This window comes from Marmota monax, unplaced genomic scaffold (genome assembly GCF_021218885.2).
Source record: "Marmota monax isolate L192 unplaced genomic scaffold, Marmota_monax_Labrador192_F-V1.1 WCK01_AAM20220418_F8-fsc00003, whole genome shotgun sequence".
NCBI classification, from domain to species: Eukaryota; Metazoa; Chordata; class Mammalia; order Rodentia; family Sciuridae; genus Marmota; species Marmota monax.
This window is the reverse complement of record NW_026694084.1, coordinates 812,509-835,984: the sequence shown is the minus strand read 5'-3', so window position 1 is coordinate 835,984 and position 23,476 is coordinate 812,509. Positions and strand designations below refer to the sequence as shown.

At 34.1% G+C, this 23,476-nt stretch overlaps 1 protein-coding gene and 1 long non-coding RNA gene across 3 annotated transcripts; one reads left to right on the top strand and one right to left on the bottom strand.

The window, feature by feature from the left end:
* Positions 1 to 491: 491 nt before the first annotated feature.
* Positions 492 to 17,438, bottom strand: Otud6b (OTU deubiquitinase 6B). The gene is made up of 7 exons (XM_046464753.2): positions 17,280 to 17,438; positions 16,335 to 16,486; positions 14,004 to 14,084; positions 8,761 to 9,073; positions 6,684 to 6,745; positions 3,960 to 4,066; positions 492 to 3,274 (listed from the first exon to the last, which is right to left on the bottom strand). Exons 1-7 carry the CDS (start codon positions 17,359 to 17,361, stop codon positions 3,190 to 3,192), a joined length of 882 nt encoding a protein of 293 aa, XP_046320709.1. The 5' UTR covers positions 17,362 to 17,438; the 3' UTR covers positions 492 to 3,189.
* A 204-nt stretch (positions 17,439 to 17,642) lies between these two features.
* Positions 17,643 to 19,086, top strand: LOC124106891 (uncharacterized). 2 transcript variants are annotated; one of them, XR_009228659.1, is made up of 3 exons: positions 17,670 to 17,815; positions 17,925 to 18,578; positions 18,668 to 19,086. It is a non-coding gene; the product is annotated as an uncharacterized LOC124106891 (long non-coding RNA). The 2 variants fall into 2 exon arrangements; XR_009228658.1 differs by having other exon boundaries at positions 17,643 to 17,815; positions 17,925 to 19,086.
* Positions 19,087 to 23,476: the final 4,390 nt, after the last annotated feature.

The following is a 23,476-nucleotide window of genomic DNA, read 5'->3' as shown; positions in this document are numbered from 1 at the left end:
TGGAGGTGCTGGGGGTTGAACCCAAGGGTACTCTACCAATGAGGAACATCCCCTGCTCTTCTTACTTTTTGAGACAGGATCTCATTAAATTGCTGATGCTGGCTTTGAACTTGAAATTCTGCCTCAACCTCACCAGCTGCTGGGATTACAGCCTGTGCCACCATGCCTGAATCTTCTTTTTTGACACTTGTGAATCAGAAGAATTCATTCATCCTAAATAAATCTTCTTCATTATTCTAAAAAGTTCTAAGCTCCTACCTGGTTTCTAAGTGCCATGGAGATTACTGTATTATCTCCCTCCACCCTGGGCATAATGCTGTATTCATATATTTATTGCAACTTCCTTAAATGCAAGAATCTGTGATTGCATTGTTCTTAGTTATGTTATATCTGAAGACAAAACAAAGGCTGAACAAAATTCTAAAGCAAAATGTGTTTTCTGTTTCTGAATTTTAAAAATATTGAAGAATGACAATGTGAACAAACAAATATTGATTTAATTCATTCATCTTTTATTCTTTTGGCAAACATCAGATAATATGAGCAAAACTACATTGCTCACAATAGTTACACACACTTTTTTTTTTGCTTTATACAAGCTGTAAACATATTTAAGTGGATAAAATTCTTGGCTAAAGACATATTCCAGAAATGACATATAATTTTCCAAATGAGGACAAAAGAAAGCTTATGTAATTTCCATTAGACCATCATCATACAGCAAACCAAATTAATATATGCTGCTTTTTCCCCCCCTCTGTAGTGCTAAGGATTGAACCCAGAGCCCTGCACATGCTGAGCAAGCCCTCCACCACTGAGCCATATCCCAGTATCATATGCTGTTTTTAAACTAATATCTGCCATTTGGGGGTGGGGGTGGGGAAGAGCTTTTTTTTTTTCAGTTATACAAATATTTATCTGTAGTTTTATAAAAAACAGCTAACCATACAAATCTTGTTCATAACTGTACTGACCCTTTAAATTTTTTTAAAAAATTAAAAAGGTTAGCAGAAAATAAGATAAACTGGGGATGCAGCTCAATAGTAGAACACTTGCTTTAGCAACTCTAGGCCCTAGTACCTTAAAAAAAAAAAAAAAAGAAAGAAAACCATATAATTAAGAATATTTTAACTCTTCTTGTTTAAAAAAGAAAAACACCAATGAGTTATTTTTAGAATACTTGATGATGGTGGAATTTATAATAACTAGGTTTCATAAAATTTTATTATTTCTTAATGATGATATTTTAAAGTAACAGATTTACTTCAAAATACACCCAAAGCATTTAATATTCTTGGTTTCCTTCTTTTATAAATTTCAGATGCCCCCAAAAATTCAGATTAAAGGTAACAAAACAGGTAGCCTTCAGAATATATTGCTTGGAGGCAAAATGTACTTACTTGCTCTAGTTGACCACAGTCCTGACCAACTTCCTACAGTGTTAACTGCTGGCCAGGTGTGACTGAAGCCTTTTTTTCTTTGATATTGGAGATTGAACCCAGGGGCACTTAACCACTGAGCCACATCCCCAGTCCTCTTTTTATTAGGGTCTCACTAAGTTGCTGTGGCTGGCCTTGAACTTGCAATCTCCCTGCCTCTGCCTCCCAAGCTGCTGGGATTACAGGCATGTGCCACCAAGCCCAGTCTGAAGCCATTTTTAATATTATAAACACAATATTTCCTCATAAAAATTATAATGGAGCAAAAATTCCAATGTTATAATAACATTATAAGTTCCCAGATACTTGTTTGATTTTCTCATACACTGTCATTTACCTGACACATGATAAACAATCAATAAATACTTTGTGAATGAAAAAAATTCAAATGTTATAAACTTGATGCTAAATCTTACCCCCTTATATCTTATATTTCTAACTTGGGAAAAACAGATCAAACCAAATAGATCTCGTTTTCATAATATTTCCTTACATAATAAATTATCAGATACATTTGTATATGTGGTTATTATCTCTTAGAAATAACACTATTGTGACTGATCTGAAATTTAAAATTAATAATTCACACAGAAAACTACTGCAAACTTATTTTACTATGAAATTCTTGGTGCCCAAACAGTGGCTTTCAACTCAACCCTTTATACAACATAAGAATTCTCAAAATAATTGAGTTGAAGAAAGTGGCATTAATAACAAAATAGTGTCAAGGGCTTTTATCTAATCCTAGAGAATGAGCAGAAGGGGACAGATCTTGTAAGACAAACTGGAAAAGAGAAAGAACGTGAAGTAAATGTGGCCTTGGCACCTTTTGCACTGCAAAATCCTCAACTTGCAGAAGGAAAAGAATGAGAGGCCACAAAATGTCAGTTAGTGGTAAAGGATGCAGGGAAAGCAAAACAGCTGAGTAGTGAACAGAAACCACACTAGAAAATACAAAAATAGGCAGTTAAGAAGATAATCGAGAGATGGCACTAACTCCAGCCTGAAGTTCAAGAACAGCAAAGAGTAATAAACGAATTAGACAATGCTCTGTTATGTCTTGTTAAAGTTATACACAAATAAAAGGCAAATCTCTAATCTTTAGAGGTTTAAATTTGACAGTGAATATCTATTTACCTTTAACTTTGTCTCATTTCTTTAAACTTAATAACTGAATAAATATTTAAAAATTCTTAATTATTAAAGCAAGCTTCCTAGCTGCACTGACATGTTACATAAAAACTTCATCCCACTAATCCCATCAACACTAAGGTTACTGCAGTCAAGTTCATTTTATAAGCATTGATTAAATTTGCCATCACAATATCACTTTATTACAATGACAGAGAATGAGTCATTTCACTTCTAGAAAAATTACACTGAAATTTTCTTTGGAAAATTTTAGTAGTGGGATGAAATTTTTAAACATTTAAAAATGTATCCTTAAACAGAACAAAATATCCAGGATGCTATATAAATAAAAATGATAAAAATGTATCAGTAAAAAGGGTATGACCTTGGTCTATAAGTGATATTCTCCACATCAATTTTTAAGTTTCAAAATACCACTAAGAGGATACTGGTTAAAGTTTATCTCTGACATATTTCTAAAAAGCCTGGTAGTAAGCTTATTTTTGAAATTGATTTAAGGTAGTTGTGTTTTCAGTAGCATTTAGAACAATTTAGCACTTGGTAGCAATACTCAGATCGGCACACTGTACTAAAACATAACTGTGTAACATTTTGTAAACTAGCTGCAATTTTCAGTAGCTGTGTTCACCAACCGTGCAACAGAATTATAATGTTCTCCTAATCCATATGCATGTCTCATATATCTGAAATGAAAAAAATGAATAGTTTTGATTAATTTATTACATATAAATGCTTATTATGCACATAAAACCAAGTACTGACAGTCCACAGAGGTATCATTCAATAGACTACATGATATTAGTTGAGTTCAACACTATTTGACAAGTATTGTCAGTATTTGACAGGTACTGTCAACAAGTGGTTCAATCACATGAGGGAAAATGGAAAGGCTGAGATGCTAAGCATTCAATAAGCTTAAATTTTTACCTAAACACAACCAGTAATGACTACCTTAGCAAGTTCAGCTAATTAATAAACATTAAGACAAGAATAAATCCTCTATGTTGTACTTCGGAGATTTCTCAATCCAAAACTCTTTACAATATGAAGGAAAAAAATCTCTAAGGAATAAACAGGCAACATTAATATATTTCAGCTTTTTCTGTGTTGGAACTTTATAAACTAGTCTTAAAATTTTGTAGCCTTTAGGAATAACTGCTCTTAACTCATGACCAAAATAAATCTCTTGAGGTTTAAACAATTACCTAAATCATATTTATGGACAACACTTGCCTTTAATCTAAGATAAGCAGAATTAATTCAGCTAAAGACAGTGTTGATTAATCAACACATATAACCTAAAATCTTTTTATAATTTTTTGTCTTCATTATAAAAATATAAAATAGTAAAAATTTCAAGGTACTTACACAAGTATTAATGGTTGTTTGGAATATTCTTCACCAACTACAATAGCAGGAGAATCTGCCTGTATTATCTCTATTGGTGTTTGTAAAATGTGAGACAGAGCTCTTAGCTATGGGGAGAAAAAATGCATTAGTAAGGAAAATAAAAATGTCAATCTTATCCCAATCATAGACTACTAAAGTACATGCATATGTTTACACAATCAGAACAAGCGTGTGCTCTGTTCCTAACCTGTAGTGGACAAATAAATATTTGTTAACTTAACAAATAAATATAATACTTATTAAATCAAAAGCAGGGATTCCTTAAACTCTGGCTACATAAAAGTTTTATAAAACCATCAATGTCAAAGTTAGTAAGGTGGTATGATGAGTAAATTGAGTTTAATATACTGGTCTCTATTTTTTAATACACATGAACATTTCCATAACGAAAAGAGTTTCTGCATACCAATGCTTAAACACCAGACCAAAACAATAACAACTAGGGAGTAGGGAGACACAGGGAGTTTATTTTTAAAAAACTTTTCAGATGGTTCCAATGGAAAACCTGTGTTGAGACCCCCTGTTCTATAATTTTCAAGGCAAGTTAGAATGAGATATGTATATAAATTGTACTGCCCTGTCAAGGAATTTCCATCTGATGAACATATAGACAACTTTAAGTAATTCCACAATGTAAAATGTAAAAATCAAGAGTGTAAGGCCTGATGAATACATTATTAATGAAATTTAATACTAACATTTTGTATACTTACTATGACTAAACACTCTAAGCACTTAAACACTTTATATGTATTAATTCATTCAATCCTCAAAATGACTTGATGGGATAGGTACTAGTGTTGTTGTTATTGATGTTTGTTTTTTAACCAGGGGGTTGAACCAAGGGGTGCGTAACCATTGAACCACATTCACAGCTCTTTTTATTTTTTATTTTGAGACAGGGTCTCAATAAGTTGGTAAGGCTGACTTTGAACTTCCAATCCTCCTGCCTCAGCCTCCTAAGTAGCTGCTGGGATTACAGGCATATACCACCAAGCCCAATTACTAGTGTTATTTTAAAAGAGCCAGAATCCTAGGCAGAGAAAAGTTAAAAGACTTGTTAAAGTCAAACATTAGGAAACTAAATGACCATGCTGAAATGAAGAAGTCTGAGTCTAGAGAGAAAGTTCCTAAATAAATCAATTATCGCCAATCTTTGATCACAGTACACTTTATTTGCCACTTTATAAGAACATTACATGAAGAACACAGTCCTTATATAAGTTTTGAAAAAATGTAAAAAATTAATTCAAGAATATGGAAAGAATTCTATGCTACACAGTGGCAAATACAATCCCATGCTCTATTTTGTAAAACACTCATTTGAAGCACATATTTCTTATGTCTAAAATAGGTTTTTAAAAACTAATACGGAATGAAGAATACAAAGCAAGCTTTAGAAATTTTAATATCCCTTCTAACTCTTCAGAAATAATATAATTTCTAGTTAAAATAAATCCACAGATAATTCATGAGTAAATGTCCTTCAATGGATGTTTTTAAAAGTTTTTCTCAACTTAAACAGTTGAATAAACCTCCAATACTCACAGTAATGAAAGACATTATGAGAAAGTTCAAGCATTTTTATTCTAATACTAGTCACAATACTACTATAAAAATTTCCTGAGTTTCTGACACCCAGCAGAGAGACATACAAAACTAATGGGCATGGTTCCCTCTGGTGGAGAGGTACAAGTATAGCACTGCTAAGAAAAAGATCTGAGAAACATTCCTTTCACATCTTTGAAAAACTCAGTTCCTAAAGTGAATATGTAGAGCCATAGACTACTCAAGACGACTAATCACCATTATACAATGTGATTAATAATACTTCTAGTTTCATCCATCTGGCATTTTAGATTACGAACTTTTATGCAGGTACTTCTTTACTTAATGTTCACAAATGCTTGATGGAGTATACACAGGAATCATTAGGCATATTTGATAATTAAGAAACAAGCTAAAGAAGTTAACTGACAACCCTAGGTCACATAACAGAGAAATGGAAGGGAGAAGTTAGAACTTCAACCCAAGGCTAGACTTCTTAGCTTCTTTCTGATATCCCAGATTGCCCATCACCACTGGGTCTAGTCAGGTGTTTTATTTTGTTATAATGAAACAAAGTTAACAGTAAGAGTTAAGAAGTGTGATAAAAAGAACTCTTAATAGATCTTTATAAGTGACTGAACATATTGTTTTCTTATACATCAATTTTAATGCATCATCTAGTGCTTTCAAGTAAGTTAACTACCAATTAGGAATTCAAAACACAATTTTAATAGATGCGTTTTGAAATCATTTTCTATATCTAATATTAAGAAGTTATTGTTCTAATAGTGATGTTCATCAGCTGAGCCATTTTTTATAAGTCCACAATATCAAATATATTGGCACTAGCAGCATCACAAATGAAAATACCATTCCACCAGCTTCTCCAACACAGAGATCTAACACTGAGCTCTTAAAATGAAATAGTGTTTCTCTTACTTAAGGTAGATACTTTAATCAAAGGCAAAAGAATATTAACACCCTATTTCTTGATCAGTCAAGAAATGGCAAATATACAAAGAAAATAAATTTTCAAAGAGAAATTGGGATCAGGTAAAAAATGTCTTAAAATTATAGAAGGGATTCAGAAATGATTTAACAATGCACAATCACTATAAATAATTTCAAACTTACCTCAAGTTGGCCTCCCCATGCAGCTGTGTTTACAATATCATCACAGTACTTTTCAAACTCTTCTACAGAGAACAAATCAGAATATTGCACTTAATAATTTTCACACCTCATATTACAAGGGTTCTTTTTTACAGCTCCCACAACCCCTGATGAAAATGCCTAAGTCATGAACATCTCCCTTCCCTACCACCTCCCTCCAAAATTTAATCTACTTCCCAGGTCCAGATTTAATTCATCTCACTTTTCCACCACCATTCTATCCAAGAGCAAAACAATGAGTTTCTGCTTTTCTCCCTCAACTTGAGGCCCAGAGACCAACATAAGAAACCTACTTTTCTCTCTTCATCTAATGCAATAATTCTCAAAACTGCCACTATATTCACTACCTTGACATGTGTTTTGAAGCCCAAATCTGCACACAAAAGAATACCATGAAAGACTAAAATATGTAGCCTATCTATAATTATGCTTAACCCCAGGAAAGTACAAGTGAGTTAAACTCCTTTTCTGGAGACAGCATCAAATAGTATCTCTACCTCTTATTTCAGAAGCACTTAAATTATTTTACATCCATATCAGTTTTACCCAAGGAAAGGGATTTTTGGATCAGCTCTGGGAGGAGAAGTAAAAGACCTAATCTGAATTTACCATGGGCATGTTTTATTTAGACACTTTTTTATACAGCATGTTAAAGTGAAATACAAACATCCTTTCTGCCCAGAGAGGGAAAGAGACTACAGGCATCTAGAAGAAAAACATGTTCCATGTGTTTGCTTCAATCACTGTTAAATCCTCAGTGCTCAGAACAGCACCTTGCATCCTGCCTGGCATACAGTGGGCTTCAAAGAATATAAACTGAGTATAGATAATGAACTCTTTTTTTTTTTTGGTCTTTTTCCCTGATCAGCATAATGAATTTTTACCTCCTCTCAAATGTCCTACTATAGGCAGAATTAGGGAGTTTCAATATAAATAACTCAGTAATCATGTCAAAAATAAAGTATAGGACACTTTGTCATGTCATTTCTACACATATCAAAATAAAAAGCAAAATGCGTTTTGGATGCCAAAGAAATCCTGGTTATTTAGAAAATAGCAATGACCTAAAACAGCAAGAGATATGAAGAAATTAGTTGGCTATGGGATCTGATATGCTTATAGTCATGTGTAGGCCATACTTACTAAAGGAGACCTAATCAACTGTTACGTGTTCATTCTCATCCATTCTGTATCATGCTCTACTTTCCTCTCTGGAGGGCAAACTCAATTAAAGGAAAGTCCACCTTAACCTCCCATTCTCCAACCTATCCTAGCCACATGATTTGCTTCTATTGAATACTTTATAATCTGTGATCTTCTCTCAAAGATTAACTTGCCTCTATTCTGTTTTTTGAGGTACTAGGGATCAAACCCAGGGCCTTATGCATTTTAGGCAAGCACTCTACCACTGGGCCACAGCCCCATCCCCTATTTTTACTTCCCTGAAACCCTTCCAGATAATTTACTTGCTCTCCCTTTGATTTAAATATGCATTTTTAACTTCACTATAAATACTTTATATTAATTATCAGAAATATTGTAAAAAATAAAGCAGGTTATTAACTAGTTTATTTTTGGTCTAGCAAAATCAAATTTTCTCACATAGTAATCTTCCTAATTATAGTTCATTGAGAATAACACAAATTTCTCACAGTATAAAATAAAAGAAAATTAGTTTTCATAATCATTCTCAGCTTGTGGTCTAAAAGCCAGTACATCTAGTCACTGGTCAAAGCTTACCTCTCTATGCTTAACTTTATTAAATATGAACACATTATTTTCAATAATAATGACTAATCCTATTCCTACTTTTATCTCATATAAAATAATACACAAAATGGTTTTGTATGTAAGAGATTTGAGTAAAGTAAGATATGATTGCATCTATTAAAATTATGGAAAGTAATTCTTCCTAAATTTTGTGATGTTTTCTCCTCATTAGGGCTGTATGGGTTCTTTTTATGCTCAGTACTAGGAAGAGCTTTATTTAAAAACAACCATAACCATTAATAAAACACAACAAAGAAAAATGCATTACCTGGAGTATACATATTTCCTGAATTAGGATTCGTTAAAAATGGCAAAAAGTCTTCCACATGGCTTTGCATATATTCAGCAGTTTGACTTCTTAAGGCAGCCACAGTCACAGCACAGTCCTGTTCTTTCAGTTGATCCTCAATGGCTCTATACATACAGTGGCCATCAGATGGAATCTGTTTAATTTCCAACTCTCTGGCTGTCAATATCTGAGCAAGTTTTTCACTTTCTACATGTCTAGCTCCAGATAAGTTCTCAATTTCAGCTTCAGCTATCCTTTCCTCCCGCTCCTTTTCCAATGCAGCTTTCTTTTCCTAAGATGAGAATATAGGAAAGTTAATTCATAGTAATCAGGACTAATTCTCACTTATTAAGGGGATAGAGATATATGATTCTCAAAACTTTTTGCCATTTTTCTCCCTTCTCCCACAAGCATTATCATATTGACCATCCTGTCACTTGTAGAATATTCTACACCATAAATTCCTTTAAGTGCAAACTATTTTACTCACTTGATCTGTGGGCCCTATCATCTAGCTCTGTACTGGGACAAAAGAAAGTCCTTCCTATGAAGTCTATTTAAAAAACTAATACGGGGCTGGGACTGTGGCTCAGCAGTAGAGCCTAGCACCGGTGGGACCTGGGTTCGATCCTCAGCACCACATAAAAATAAAGGCATTGTGTTATGTCCATCTACACCTAAAAAATAAATATTTAAAAAAAAAACTAATGCCAAGTTTCTAAAAATTTTACCTGCTGATTTTAAAGTACTGTCTTAAGATTGAGTCATCCTAGGCCTTAAAGTACTTCATCATATTCAAGCCCAGGTTAACCTAAGCTTCTTAACTTATTACTCCACAAGTGCGACATAAATATGCTCAAAACTTTAGAAGGGTACAGGCAGACATTCTTTTTATGTAGCTTAAAAAAAGTGTACACTTATGTATATATGTAAATATATACATCTCTCTTTATATAGAAATATGTAAAGATCTATAGATATCTATACACATATACATATATACCTATACACAGATATACATACATATGTCTATAGATATCTATATATGTATACGCACATATACATAATTAATAAAGTAACTAATTAAAAAACTCCTATTTACAAAAAAATTAAAATACTACAGATAGATCAAAGTTCTCCTGAAATACCGTCATCCCAGTACTTTCTCTAGAGGTTTGTTATGTATCTTTCCAGATTGTTTTCTGATGCATTTTAATAAACACAGCATACTTGTATAAAATGTAAAACAAATGCTTTAAATAAATGCTCACAATTTACTTTACTTATTCAAACACCTTAAGAGATCTTCCCATGAGAGCATATGTAAGGATGGGGTTGGGATGAGGTCAATGAGAGATTTGTGACACGAGCGATATGGATAGGTTGGAGGAGGAAACGATTTCTGACAGCTAAACTAGTAAAGATCACAAGTCAGACAGCACTATGTTTCAAAGGTAAAAACAGTTCACAAAGCTAGAGTACCACATTAAAATGTCAAGAGATGATATGGAGGCTAAAAACATAGGGATATAGTTAATATATATTAAGTATATTACAAAGCATAAAAAAAAATAAAAGAATATATACAAAATATCTGTAGTGCTTTTTTTTCTGGATGGTAGCATTAAAATACATTGTATTTTAGTGTGTGTGCTTGTATCTATGTGCTTTTCTTTAGCTTCTAATTCTCTACCCTGAGTTCTTTTATTTGTACACTCAGGGAGGAAACTGGTTTTCAATTTAAGAGAATAAAAATAGTTAAATCAAATTCTACAAATCTTCACATTTGTAGTGAATCACAGTGAAGGAGTTTGTAAACCAAGAGTAGAAAAAGTAAAGACATCCCTACTTTTAGCTCTAACTCCTCTTGGGGCTAAAGAAGTGAATGGGAAGCAAATTTCAATTAAGTCACTGCCACATTACTTGTACTATCTGTCTGTTATGTGCCATGTTAGATGATCTTGAACTGATTTCTAAGTTCCCTGAATCAAAACAGTAATATCTCTCTAACAAAACACAAGCCTATTTAGGATTTACCCCCCAACTTCAACAAAGACAGAGGTTAACATGAACTACCTATCTACAATTATGAATCACAGGGCATAATATCTTAAAACACAAGATGGCACTATTACTTTATAACAAGCTAAGAGTTTCAGAGGGGAGAGGAAGAGTAAGCACCTTGGATATCATCTAATCTAAGCCCCCCCTCCCCCCAATTTTCCTCTTCCAAGGAAACAGATGCATAAGGATTTCCAAAGCCATACAGTTGGTTAGACCAGAACAGGGGCCAAGAACAGAAAGCTCCATCTATTCAGGCATCTGAATCAGAATAAGAGTTGGAACAGATGGAAGCTGAGTTAATGATGTCATGCACTTTTTTGCTGGAGGAGTAGAACTTTATTCTATACACAAAACCCTAAAGGTTTCTAAACTACTAATCATTTTATTTTTTTCCCCTCATGTTTTCCTTCAGTATTCCCAGGTAATTGGGTTTTCTCTCTAGTATACTGGGTGGGAAATCCTTTGCATTCTTTTCTTTGCAATGTAGTTTCCCAACAGCATTAGACATTCGTTTTTTACACATCATACTGGAGAGAGAACGGCATCAATGACATTAAATGAAAATGTATATAAGATAAAAATAGCATGGAACATATAAATATTTTTAGAGTTCAATTCTAACTTCTACTTTGGGCTTTTGCCACTAAGCCAAAAAGCATCCATCCAAGTTCTTTGAAGTACTAAAATATTCCTGTGTCTTTCCAGATTAAAAATAAATGATGTGCTCCACAATATTCTACAGTATTCTTATACAATAAATCTTCAAACATTTTTTGTTGTGGTTTCATACAAAATTGTATCTTTTCCATAAAAAAAAAAAACACCATTAATTAAGTGATTTTTATTCCTTGGTATTTCAGCTAAAAGAAAGGTTCCAAATGATATAATACCAATTGTCCATCCTGATTTTGGACTCCATTTCTGTAAGTATCATAAACATTTAGGGTTTTCTGTTCCAGAATTCCATTAACATAACAAAGTATTAAGAAACTGGACATTACATCTAGGGCATTTTTTCTGCCAACTGTTAAGCAACTATAAAAGCTACTAAATTTTATGACAATATAGCTGAAAAAGGTATTAACTTTAATTAGGAGAAAAGCAACACAAATTTTTGAGAAAAGTAAGGGAGTTTGTTTTGTTTTTGTTTTGTTGCCTAAGAGTCCAGGTAGGGATGAATAAGGAGAGTTATAGCTTTATGTTTTCTGGAAAAAAGTAGGCTATTGTAGGATGTATCAATTAGTAATCAGAAGTAATTCCCAAAACACAGTTATGCTGCCAGCACACAAAATTTCTAACCTTTTGTTTTTAATCTATAGAAACTAGGTGACAACTGTGAAGCCATCACTAAAAGAAAGCCTATTACAAATAGAGAGCTGAATTAGACAATTTCCAAGACAGCATGAAATCTACATTTCATTATTCTTTTTTTTTTAAATAATACTTTTTATACCTTTATTTTGTTTATTTAGTTTTTTTTTTTTTTTTAATGTGGTGCTAGGGATAGAACCCAGTACTTCATGCATGCTAGGCAAGCGCTCTACCACTGAGTCACAATGCCAACCCTACATTTCATTATTCTTTAAAATTCACAATCAAAATATTTGATCTACAATCAAATTCTATACAAATATGAAAAATGTTTGACTATGTACAACTTAACCAACTTCCAAACAAAGAGCTCTCAGATTTCTTTTTTTTTAAGAGACATACTATACTGTGCTTAACACAGTGAACAACACTTTGATTTGTTGAACCATTAGGTCTCCAGGCATTGTGTTAAGGGTTCTGGCAGTATATTATTTAATATTCATAATAGTCATAGGAAATAAGTATTATTTCCCCTCATTTTAGAAACATGAAACTAAAATTTAAAGAAGTTAAGACTCTTGTAAAGCAAAAACAGTAAATGAAATAAAAATCTCATGTGGGGCTTGACATGTGGCTCAGTTGTAGAGTCTTTTCCCAGCATGCATGAAGTCCTAAGTTTGATCTCTAGTACTGCAAACACACAGACACACACACTAAACTCCAAGCTCAACTAAATTACACACTACTAAAATGCAAAGCCAGCTTTAAAATATGTATTTCAATCCTAGAAAACATCAAGTATTAGTAAAATAATATTTGGAACTAAAAGAATTGGGTTTAAACCTTTTTTTCCCCCAAAGTAAAAGAGCCTTAACTATCCAATCTCATTCCCATAATATTAAGATCATTAACTCACTACTTCAAATAAATAAGTTTCTCTTTAGCTCTTTATAATACAAATTTCATTCCCACATTTGTTCTTATGCATTCTATTTCTCCTATTTGAAATATCCTAACTAAATATTTTTAGTTTTTTTTTATTTTTGTATTTTCTTCAAGTTCTAAATCATCACTTAACATAATGAAACTTTCCCTTCTCTGAATCTTTATTGTAATTAACCATTACATAAATATCCACATAATTCTGTGAAAATTTTTTATACCTATATTTCTTGTTTAACTTCTAGGTTCAAATCCTTCCTTCATTACTTAGTACCATAGTTTTTGAACCAGGGTTATACATCACAATCACCTAGAAAAACACTCTACAGATTCTAAATTAAGCCTGGGATAATACATTTGTTAAACAAACACAATTCCTTTGCATTCCCCCTCCCAACCATCACCTTCCTAGAGAAGAGTAAACTGTATTTCCTATAAGTGCCAATTCACTGAGCACTAGCACTCTTCCCTTCTCTGAATGTTGACAGTACATATAAAATATACATCCTGTGCTTGCTCAGCTCATTAATACCTTAATAATCTTAAATGTGGCAGAGGCCCTTCTCCATCTTAATTAGCCAGAACTGGATGAGCACTCATTCTTAACCCTACTAACAAATGAGCTTTTCCTATCTACAAGTCTTATTTTAGGCCTATATTTTTCTCTATAAAAAGAGAATAAGAAATTCTACTTCATAGGATTATTGTGAGGACTAAGTGAGACTGCATCATATTTCACATAAATAGCTTGACATAGTATCTGAGACACAGCAAGTCCTTAATAAACCCTGACAGGAACTACTTTGTATTTTTTTTTTCTATTCCCTTCTTATACAACACCTAAGATAGTACTAAGCCTGCAACAGCAACATTAACTTATGTATTTGGTGACATGGCTTTCATACCCGTCTCTTCTGTGCTTTCGATATCCGAGGAGGCTGATTTTCAAGTGCCAAGTTTGAAATGTTATCAGCAACAGAATCTATCTGAAGGAAACAAAAAGTATTAACAAGTCAATTAAAAATACTTTAAAATTATTCAAGCATTAGGTCACTAAATTATAATGAAAAATCACATATACTTCCAATTGATATTTCATATTTGAATAGCAGCACTAGACATCAAATTAGATAATATTGTTTGTCTCCTTTCTCTATTTTTATGAGAGAATTTATTAAGAGTCCCAAGAAATCTCCTTACTGTTCTTCAAAGACAATGGTTATTCTACATACCTTCCTTCCTTCTTGGAATGTCTACTCCATTAATCTAAATACTGTACTTTCTATAATTGCCAATTCATTTGAGCATTGGCACTCTTCCCTTCTCTGAATGTTGACAGTACGTATAAATTATATGTCCTATGATCGTTCAGTTCATTACTACCTTCATAACCTTAAATGTGCCAGAGGCCCTTCTCCATCTTAATTAGCCATAACTTGATGGCACTCATTTTTGACACTATTAATAAATGAGCTTTTCCTAGCTTTTGCTATCTACAAGTTGATAATTATAGGCAGAAAATATTTATAGTACCATTAGATATTATAACTAATTTTAATACTCAAATGGCTACATATGTATTTGTTAAAGTAAGAAAATCAGATTCTTCATTTCTTCTATTAGAATGAATAACTAGTATTTAAGTATCTACACATTAAGCTAGTTTTTAGTATGACATATACATAAAACTCAAGGCCTCTAAGACATGCAGACAAAAATCTCAAGAGGCTACATCTCCCAATTTATCAAAATATCAAAATCAGATAAAGACTTCAGAGAGTGGTTACCAACTTGATTGAAATTAAGAATCTTAAAAGGATTTTTCAAAAGATTCTACTAAAAGTCACAGCAATATTGAAAACAGGCAAGATACAGAAAGGCATTTGAAAAACAAAAAGCAATGATATAAGAATTTAGGTAGGGTTCAAAGAGAAAGCTTGTTTACTTTAATGAAGAAGATAATAAATCAAAGTAGAATGGGAATTTGTATTTTAACAGGTAAATATGTAGCTTAACCATCAAACATTTTTGTCCTTGGAAACCTGGGGAAAAATCTCTATAATGAAGGCCTAAGAGAGGAAACAAAATTATTTTGCTAACAGAAGTGATTAGAATAGCATAGTAAAGACGATTACGAATATCACAATCATGACAACACAATTAAACACCTGGAGAATCATGCCTTGTTTTCTGTAGATAAAAGTAATTATAGGACAAAGAAGCCCAGGATCCTGTTGACAGGCAAATAAAATTAAAAAAAGAAATTGAAACTATGTTTAATAAAAACTACTGTAAATCAGTATAAATTGCTTCCCTTGTCAACATCAAAAATGAATCAAAGAAAATTCAATTGTGGCAGAGAAGATTTTATATAAACATAAGAACTTCCTAACCACCAAAAATGGTGAGGTTCTAGAGTCTATGATCCTTTGTATGCAAAACCCTTGCAATAAACTGCTATACTATACAGGCTATGACAGTATTCAGAAAGAATAAGATGGTTCTGATTTTGACCTCTGCTTGGCACTTTATAGCTGTTGTGACTTCATAAAAAAGTTTTTAAATCTCTAACCATCTTTCCCACAGGAATCGTGGTATTATCTACACTTGATTCACCGATAATATCATAGAGTATTACCAAGGATTAAGTAAAAAAACACATGTAATATGTTAAACAAAGTGGTTGGCACATATAAATTAGCTACAATGATAAATATTAGTTCAAATGATGGAAGTTAGCCTGTTTACATTTACCCAAAAAACATCAGTAACATTTCATTTATTACAACTTATTCATAAAGCATTTTCATAATTTAAAAATGATTTCACATTTGTTGTCCCATTTGATTTTTATAAGAACTTGTGATTAGACAGCAGAAGTATGTGTCATATTACATGTAGGGAAATTTATACTCCAGGATAAGGAACTTTGGCCAGGTTAGAATCTTATACTGTGGCAATTCTGAGACAAGAAGTCTGATCTTGCAACTTTCATTTGGTGAAGCTTTATCAATCTGCTCATTTTCTGAGTAAGTAAATAGGTAAAGAAATGTACCTTTCTTGTTGATTTCCTTGACAAAAACTCACTGTCATGTTACCCTGGCCTCAAAAATATTAATAAAAAATTATGCATGAGTATTACTGAGTGACTTCATTTCTATATGAATTTCATGATTTTGTATAATAAACAGTTGTTTTCAAATGATGTAAGCAGAGATAAACATTATTTCACATGCCTTATTCTCCTTGCAAGTCAGTCTCAATTGCTCCAGTTCCTCTTTATGTTTCTGTTCCATTTCTTTTTCCAACTTAGCAACATCTTCAGTGAGTTGCTTCCTCCTTTTTTTGTCATTCTTGGGAACAGCATTCTTCATGCCTTGAATTTTGGCTACAAAAGCACCAAAACCATTAAGTCAGGAATAAGAGAAAATGGAAAACAGTAAACAAATAGATGGGAAGGGGAGATAGGTACAGAAAAAAGTAACTACAGAAGCAAGAGGTCATGACATATAAGCTACAGAGAAGAGCCCAGATGATGCTTGAGACCATATAGGAATACAAAAAACAGCCTAAACAAAATCTTGAATTGGTGTAATTTATTTCGGGGGACAGGAGGAGGAAAATGGAAAAAAAAAAAACAAACATTAAGTGAAGCAAGTTGTCAACCATTTAAGTATCCCTTCTGAGCCCTCCAAACTGAGGTGAGGCAATTAAAAACGCATCTAATGGGGGCTAGAGATGGAGCTCAATAGAAGAACCCTTACCTAGCATGAGCAAGGCCCTGGGTTGTATCCCCAGCAAAGTAAACACACACACACACACACACACACACACACCCCACTCATTAAGGTCAAGCATCGGTAACCAGGGCAGAAAATGGGGAAGGGAGGCAGAGTGGAGTTGGGAGAGAATCAGATTTGGTCCAAGACTTTGTCTCCGCGGTATTCTCAGAACTAGCAACTTGGGAGGCACAAATTAGTGGTAGCAGAGTTCAGAAGAGAAAGCCTCTGAAGGCTGCGGGATTAAGGCGCCTCTGGTCGGGGGATGAGGGACAGAAAAGGCCACTCCTTACTTTGGGTAAATCTGGGAGGATCCAGGTCAGTCACCCCTTCGGATTGCCCAAAACCTATCTGACCCGCGCCTTTCCCAAGCTTCTAAATTCCTACTTCCTATCCCATCACCTTGCAACTCCTTCTTCTCTTTGCGATGCCTTCTCATCAGCTGCTCCTCCTCATCAAGCTCTTCGCTCAAGTCTGATTCCATGACGACCGGGTCGCCGGGCACACGCGTTGGAGAAAACCTGCAGCACGAGCCTAGCAGACACCTTCCACCCCTCAACCCTCACCCAATGCGCCATTGGTCGCCGCTGAGACCCAGCCCCGCCTTAGAGGCGGCACCAGATCAGAGATCAGCCATTGGAAAGAGGAGGAAAGTTGAGCGGGGCTTTGCGCACGCGCATTATGGTGACCCAACTCGATGGGCGGGGCAGCGAGGGAGGAAGCGCGGAAGTGTAATCCCTAATTGACTATCGTGCTGCAGCCCCGTCGGCCGCACAGCTACGCGGTAGGCTATTGGCCCTCGCGGGAGGCGCGGGGAGATGACATAACGGGAACCATTTTGGATATTATTCAGTTTTGTGCGGTGCTTGGAAGGTACTTCGTCAATTTCGAACTTCGATGATTTTTGACTGCCTTTGCTCAGAAGAGCTGTTGGAAAGGTAAGAAAAACAAAACATTTTAGTAAAACCGTGGATGATTATTATTAATGGGGCTTTTGGGGCTACGTCCTTATACAGTAGAGGATTAAGTTCGATTGTTTTTTTCAAGGTCGTAATACCGCAGTTCAGAAGAAAACCAACAGACCGTCCCAACCGAGAAGATGCCTCCTCTTGAAGCGGATATACCAGTGGTACCCGTGGAAAAACAAGATATGGAAAGTATTAAGCGTCGTATAATAGAGGAGATTAAAGACCTGTGCTTAGTGATGAGGAAAGTTATGTCAGAGCACTTGGAAGGCTTCAGGGAGTTCGAGTTAACAAAAATGTGTAAGCCGGATTGGCCACCAAGTGAGACAACCAAAGTAAATGCCAAACAAGAGGATGTAGAGAAAAGGGGAGATGAAATCAAGACAAGAGGAGAAAAAGAGAAGGGGGATCCAGGAGAAACAGCCTATGCATAATAGAAATACCTGAAACAGGACAGAGCAAATGAAGCTGAAATAATAAAACTAACTAACTAACTGAGGAAACTTTTCCAGAGTTGAAGGTCTGCAAATGGAAAAGGCTCACAGGGTACTTTTAAAAATTTAATGAAAAGGAAGCAACGCCTAGACATATTCTGGTGACTTTTTAAAATTTCGAGGATAAAGAAAAACTTACAGATATCCAGACAAAGAAAGCAGGTTACCGAGAGAGCTGCAAAACTCAGGCTGCCCTTAAGGTTTTTCTTGTGCAGTTCTAAATGGCGGAAGACAATGGAACGGTATCAACAAAGTTTTGTGGGTAAATCATTTTGAACCTGGAATTATATACCCTGCCAAGTTATTTATTTATTTATTTTTCTGTTTGCAGGCAATTGGAAGATAGATATGCAGAGGTTAAGAAAATATATATCAACTAAGAACCTGCTCTGAAAATCTTGCTGATTTACTGCAGCCGGTAGAGAATGTGAATTAAAATAAGTAGGGAGGCAATTGTATGAAAGAATTAATGGTAAGCATTAAAACTAGTTAAAGAGCATTGCATTTCCTTTGTTACATGTAAGGTAATAAAGGTAAATATAAAAATAGATTTGTAAGCAGCATGTAAAATTTTTAACTTTATAGTTTTAAGCTGCCAAAAGGCAAGCCAAATACTCAAATGTATTGGTCAAATATTGTTTTATTTTTGCCATGTAGTATTGTAGCTAAAAACACATGTTGTTAAGAAAGAAAAGGGCTTTGTCACTGTGGAAAGGACATGTACAATAAAATCTGACAAAAGTTGGAAAATGGCAGTTTTATTTCCCTATATGTTTAATTATAGAGTGAAAAACAAAAACTGACAAGTTTGTCCTTATGTATCAGTATCATTAATATTGATAATGTAGGAAAAAATATTCCAAACCACTGGTGGGGAAGGCTAGATAAAACCTTGTTTGATATACTGGATTGGGAAAAACAATAGTTACTCTGTCATACAGTGGTTGATGTAAGTTAATTTGTCATGAAATTATGGACAAAAATATAATATATACATTCCAAGTCAGTCTATCTTATGCATCAGCGTTGCCTGAAAACTTACTAGAAGTGTGGTATGCTAGGTCAATAGCATCATGGTATTAGATTATGAAATACTAGCTAAACATCTTCAAGACTTTTCCCTTAACACAGTGCAGCATACATTACAGATACTCCATAAATGTTAATCGCTATTGGTATTAACTAGAAACAGTTTTGCTTAAATAGTAGTATTGTAGAAGAGATTCTAAAATTTTAATCTATATTTGAATTAAAGATTTGGTCACATTTCCCAAATATTCCAGTTGTTAACTTTTGGGTAGACTTAATTCAATCCATGTCCTGATATTTCCTAGGTCTCTGGATAAAACCAAAGATCTATCTATAAAAGTAACCAAAGACCTGAAGTAATCATCTAATTGGTGACATAGATAAATAGAAGTATTGGCAATAATTGCAACAGTAGCTCTAGTAAGTTATGAGCCTTTTTAAATTCTCCAATGATGATCTCTGAAGGTGATACCACCATTGTATTAGTAAGCATGGACTAACCCAGTGGTTTTTAAACTTGAGTGTGCCCACCAATTGCCTAAAGATTATATTAAGATGCAGATATTGATTCATTTTGTTTGGATTAAGATTTTTCTTCTAAACTCCTGTGTGTTGCTAATGCTGTCTTCAGAGTTCCACACTTTGAAGTAAAACAATATAAAACCTGTACTTACATCTATTGACCATGAAAACGAAGCTCAAAGCGGTAATTGGCTTAAGTCATGTGGTAAATATCAAAACCAATTCTGATTCCAAGACTAATTTCTTTCTCATAATTTCTTCCTTTCATCCATCCTACAGCATCTTTTCAAAAGATTGTTGTAAAAATAAGTGATATAATTATTAATCTGTTTGAGAAGGAAGAGAGCTCACTACTTCAGACAAGTTATACTGAAAATGGTGTTTCATAAAGAGGAGAAAATGAGTTTTGTTTGGAACATGTTAAGCAGGCTTTGTGAGAGTGACATATATAAACAGATCAGACAGGTATTTGCAAATTAATTTCGAATTTCACTTTATTATTGACTAATACAATTTCAGTGTTAAGAAAAAACAAAAGGAAATAAGAAAAGGAAAGGAGATTGAACTTTTAAGGAACACCTGTATATAATGGGTAGTCATATTTAGATTTGCACTTCAAATTGAATTAAATATTGAAAATAATGCATGGTAGTCAGTGCTATACACGAGTAATCAGAAGTATGGGGAGATTGTGTTAGATTTGTTTTTTAATTTATAATTTGTGACCTATTTTTAAAAACCTATAATGACATACCCATTTTTCCTTTATATGATTCAAAGTAGTTCACTACTTCGTATCTGTGTGTAGTTGATATCAGTGGTAATGTTCTATAAAAACACTCAAAAATATATTTAGTTCCTGGATGCAGTGGTGCGCACCTATACTCATAACAGCTCAGGAAGTCGAGGCAGGAGGATCCCAAGGCCAACCTGCACAATTTAGTAACAACCTGTCTCAAAAATAATGTAGCTCAGTGGTACAATACCCTGGGTTCAATCCCCAGCATGGGGTTGGCAGGATGAGGGAGTGGAGAATTATGAAATTATTGACTCCTGAATCATGGCAACTGGAAGAAATACAGAATTGGATTCCTGGGAGCCTCCTCATATGATTTTTGTCAACCAATCAATACCTTGTTTCAAGAGAACCTTAAATATGTTTTTGATTCATTAACCTTGAACTCAGATCCAACGTTGTAACTTAGTCCATAACAGTTTTTCTAACAAATTATTAAGGTATATCATAGCCACTTTTGTGCTTAGGGGCAACTAGATAACACTGTGCTTGAAGGAGACATTTTAAACAGCAAAATCGCAAAAAAAATAATATATATAATTTTTTTTTTTTTTTAAAGAGAGTGAGAATTTTTTAATATTAATTTTCTAGTTTTCAGCGGACACAACATCTTTGTTTGATCTTTGTTTGTATGTGGTGCTGAGGATCGAACCCGGGCCGCACGCATGCCAGGCGAGCGCGCTACCGCTTGAGCCACATCCCCAGCCCCTATATATTATTGACTAATACAATTTCAGTGTTTGGGGCTGGGGTTATGGCTCAGTGGTAGAGTGCTTGCCTTGTACGTGTGAGGCACTGGGTTCGATCCTCAGCACCACATAAAAAAATAAACAAAATGAAGGTATTAAAAAATCTACCAAGTTAAAAAATATTTAAAAAAAAACAATTTCAGTGTTAAGAGACCAAGTTTGCTTTTTATCCTGTTAGATTTCTTGAGCTAAATACACTTCTTGAAATACCATAGGTAATAAATATGTTTACAATCCATAAACAAAATAATTGTAAATAAGGAGAATAGAAACTGCTTTAACATTTTTTTAAAAAGTATGTGCACTAAATATAATAAATGGAATGATTCTCTTTTCTGAAATATTAATTTGGAAGTAGAAATGTACCTTATTTCCACTTTTCCAGTGAAATGTCAACCAAATAATCGAATCCCAGAGTCATCACAGCCTTGGGTTTAGACTTTTCAAAATTTGGATTTTAAAAAATTCTCCGTACGCTACTGATGAGGAAGGTATTTCCAAAAGAAACAACTTACTCCTGACTCTTTGTTTATTAGTGTTGTCTTTTATTTGCAGTACTGGGGATTGAACCCAGGGATGTTCTACCACTGAGCCACATCCTAAGCCCTTTTTATTTTTTGAGACAGGATCTCACTAAGTTTCTGAGGCCGTTCTCAAACTTGAGATCTTATTGCCTCAGCCTCCCAAATTGTTGGGATTACATACAAGCAGCACTATACCTAGTAATAGTGTTACCTTGAACAGGGATTAGCAATCTCCCATGCCACAGGAGATAGAGAATATAGCTTTGTGACACCCTTGCCACCAAGAGATGCAGTGTGATGCATTATTTAAAGCAGATGTTGGTAGATTCCTGGTCCCGATATCTTGTGAAGAGAAAAATGAGTGGCAAATGAAAACAGGTCATTAGCTTCAGGTGAGTCTGCTAAAGATAGATAATTCCTTATCAATACCTGAGTGTCCACCCTAGTCAAAATTTAAGAAGAGGTGGGTTTTGTCTTCAGTATCCTCTCTCCTCCCCTTTATTGTCCCTGTCCTGCCTTCCCACACTCTTTCCCACATGCTGCAGGCAAATAAAGTGTGTGCCCTATTTTTTTTTTTTTTAAAGAGAGAACTCGAGAGAGGATTTTAATATTTATTTTTTAGTTTTCAGCGGACACAACATCTTTGTTTGTATGTGGTTCTGAGGATCAAACCCAGGCCACATGCATGCCAGGGAAGTGCGCTACTGCTGGAGCCACATCCCCAGCCCCATGTGTGCCCTATTCTTCATCCAAAGGTGTTCTCTTTACTTACACTAAGCAAATCCCATGTATCCCAGTTGTGTATATCTTCCTACTCAAAAAGAGAAAAAAAAAAAAAAAGAAAGAAAGAGAAAAGGATGCTCCTGGAGATTCTAGTTAGCTGTGGTGATCTGAGTTGGTGAAAAGATTAGACCTATTTAGGACAGAATGAATGACCATAGCTAATAAATGTAGTGTAAGCTTTTCTGTAACTTTATATTTTAAGAATGATTGTTTCTGAATGTACCTGAATTTGGTAAAATTTTGAGAATTCAAGTGAACAATTTTACAAATGTAAGATAAATTATAAATTTGGGTGGTGGGCATCTCACACCCCTTCTTAACACATGCTCTTTCATCCATGCTAAAATAGAGGTAAAAGTACTGACAATGATACCTTAAAATTTTGATAATCTGTGAAAAATAAATCCTAATAAACATTTTAAAAATAAATCCTTTTCTAAGCCAGATGAAAATGATATTAACTGAATCTCATTATTTATTCCCTTACCTCCTTCAGAAAACCAATTTGGCTTCACCTTCCTGTATGCTCTTCCATTTTAAAAATGTTCCCTACTAGTTCTCTGAGAATTGTGATCAGAGACACTTCATTGTGTTACTGCCATTAATGTCCTTAATATCTAATGGGGAATTCACATGGAGTAAAAGGTAGAAAAGAAGTGAGTATCCAGAAACCTGATAATTTGGAAATATAGTGATGAGGCAGAATGCATTAGACCCCAGAATTCATAAAGGAATAG

What these genes read in the sequence shown, in the direction of transcription:
- Otud6b (XM_046464753.2), bottom strand. Translation starts at nt 17,361, where the DNA reads ATGGAATCAGACTTGAGCGAAGAGCTTGATGAGGAGGAGCAGCTGATG. An exon ending in AGAGAAGAAGGAGTTGCAAG is followed by an intron (nt 16,487 to 17,279) that starts GTGATGGGATAG and finishes GTGCTTTTGTAG; the next exon opens with CCAAAATTCAAGGCATGAAG. An exon ending in CATGGGGAGGCCAACTTGAG is followed by an intron (nt 4,067 to 6,683) that starts GTAAGTTTGAAA and finishes TTCTCCCCATAG; the next exon opens with CTAAGAGCTCTGTCTCACAT.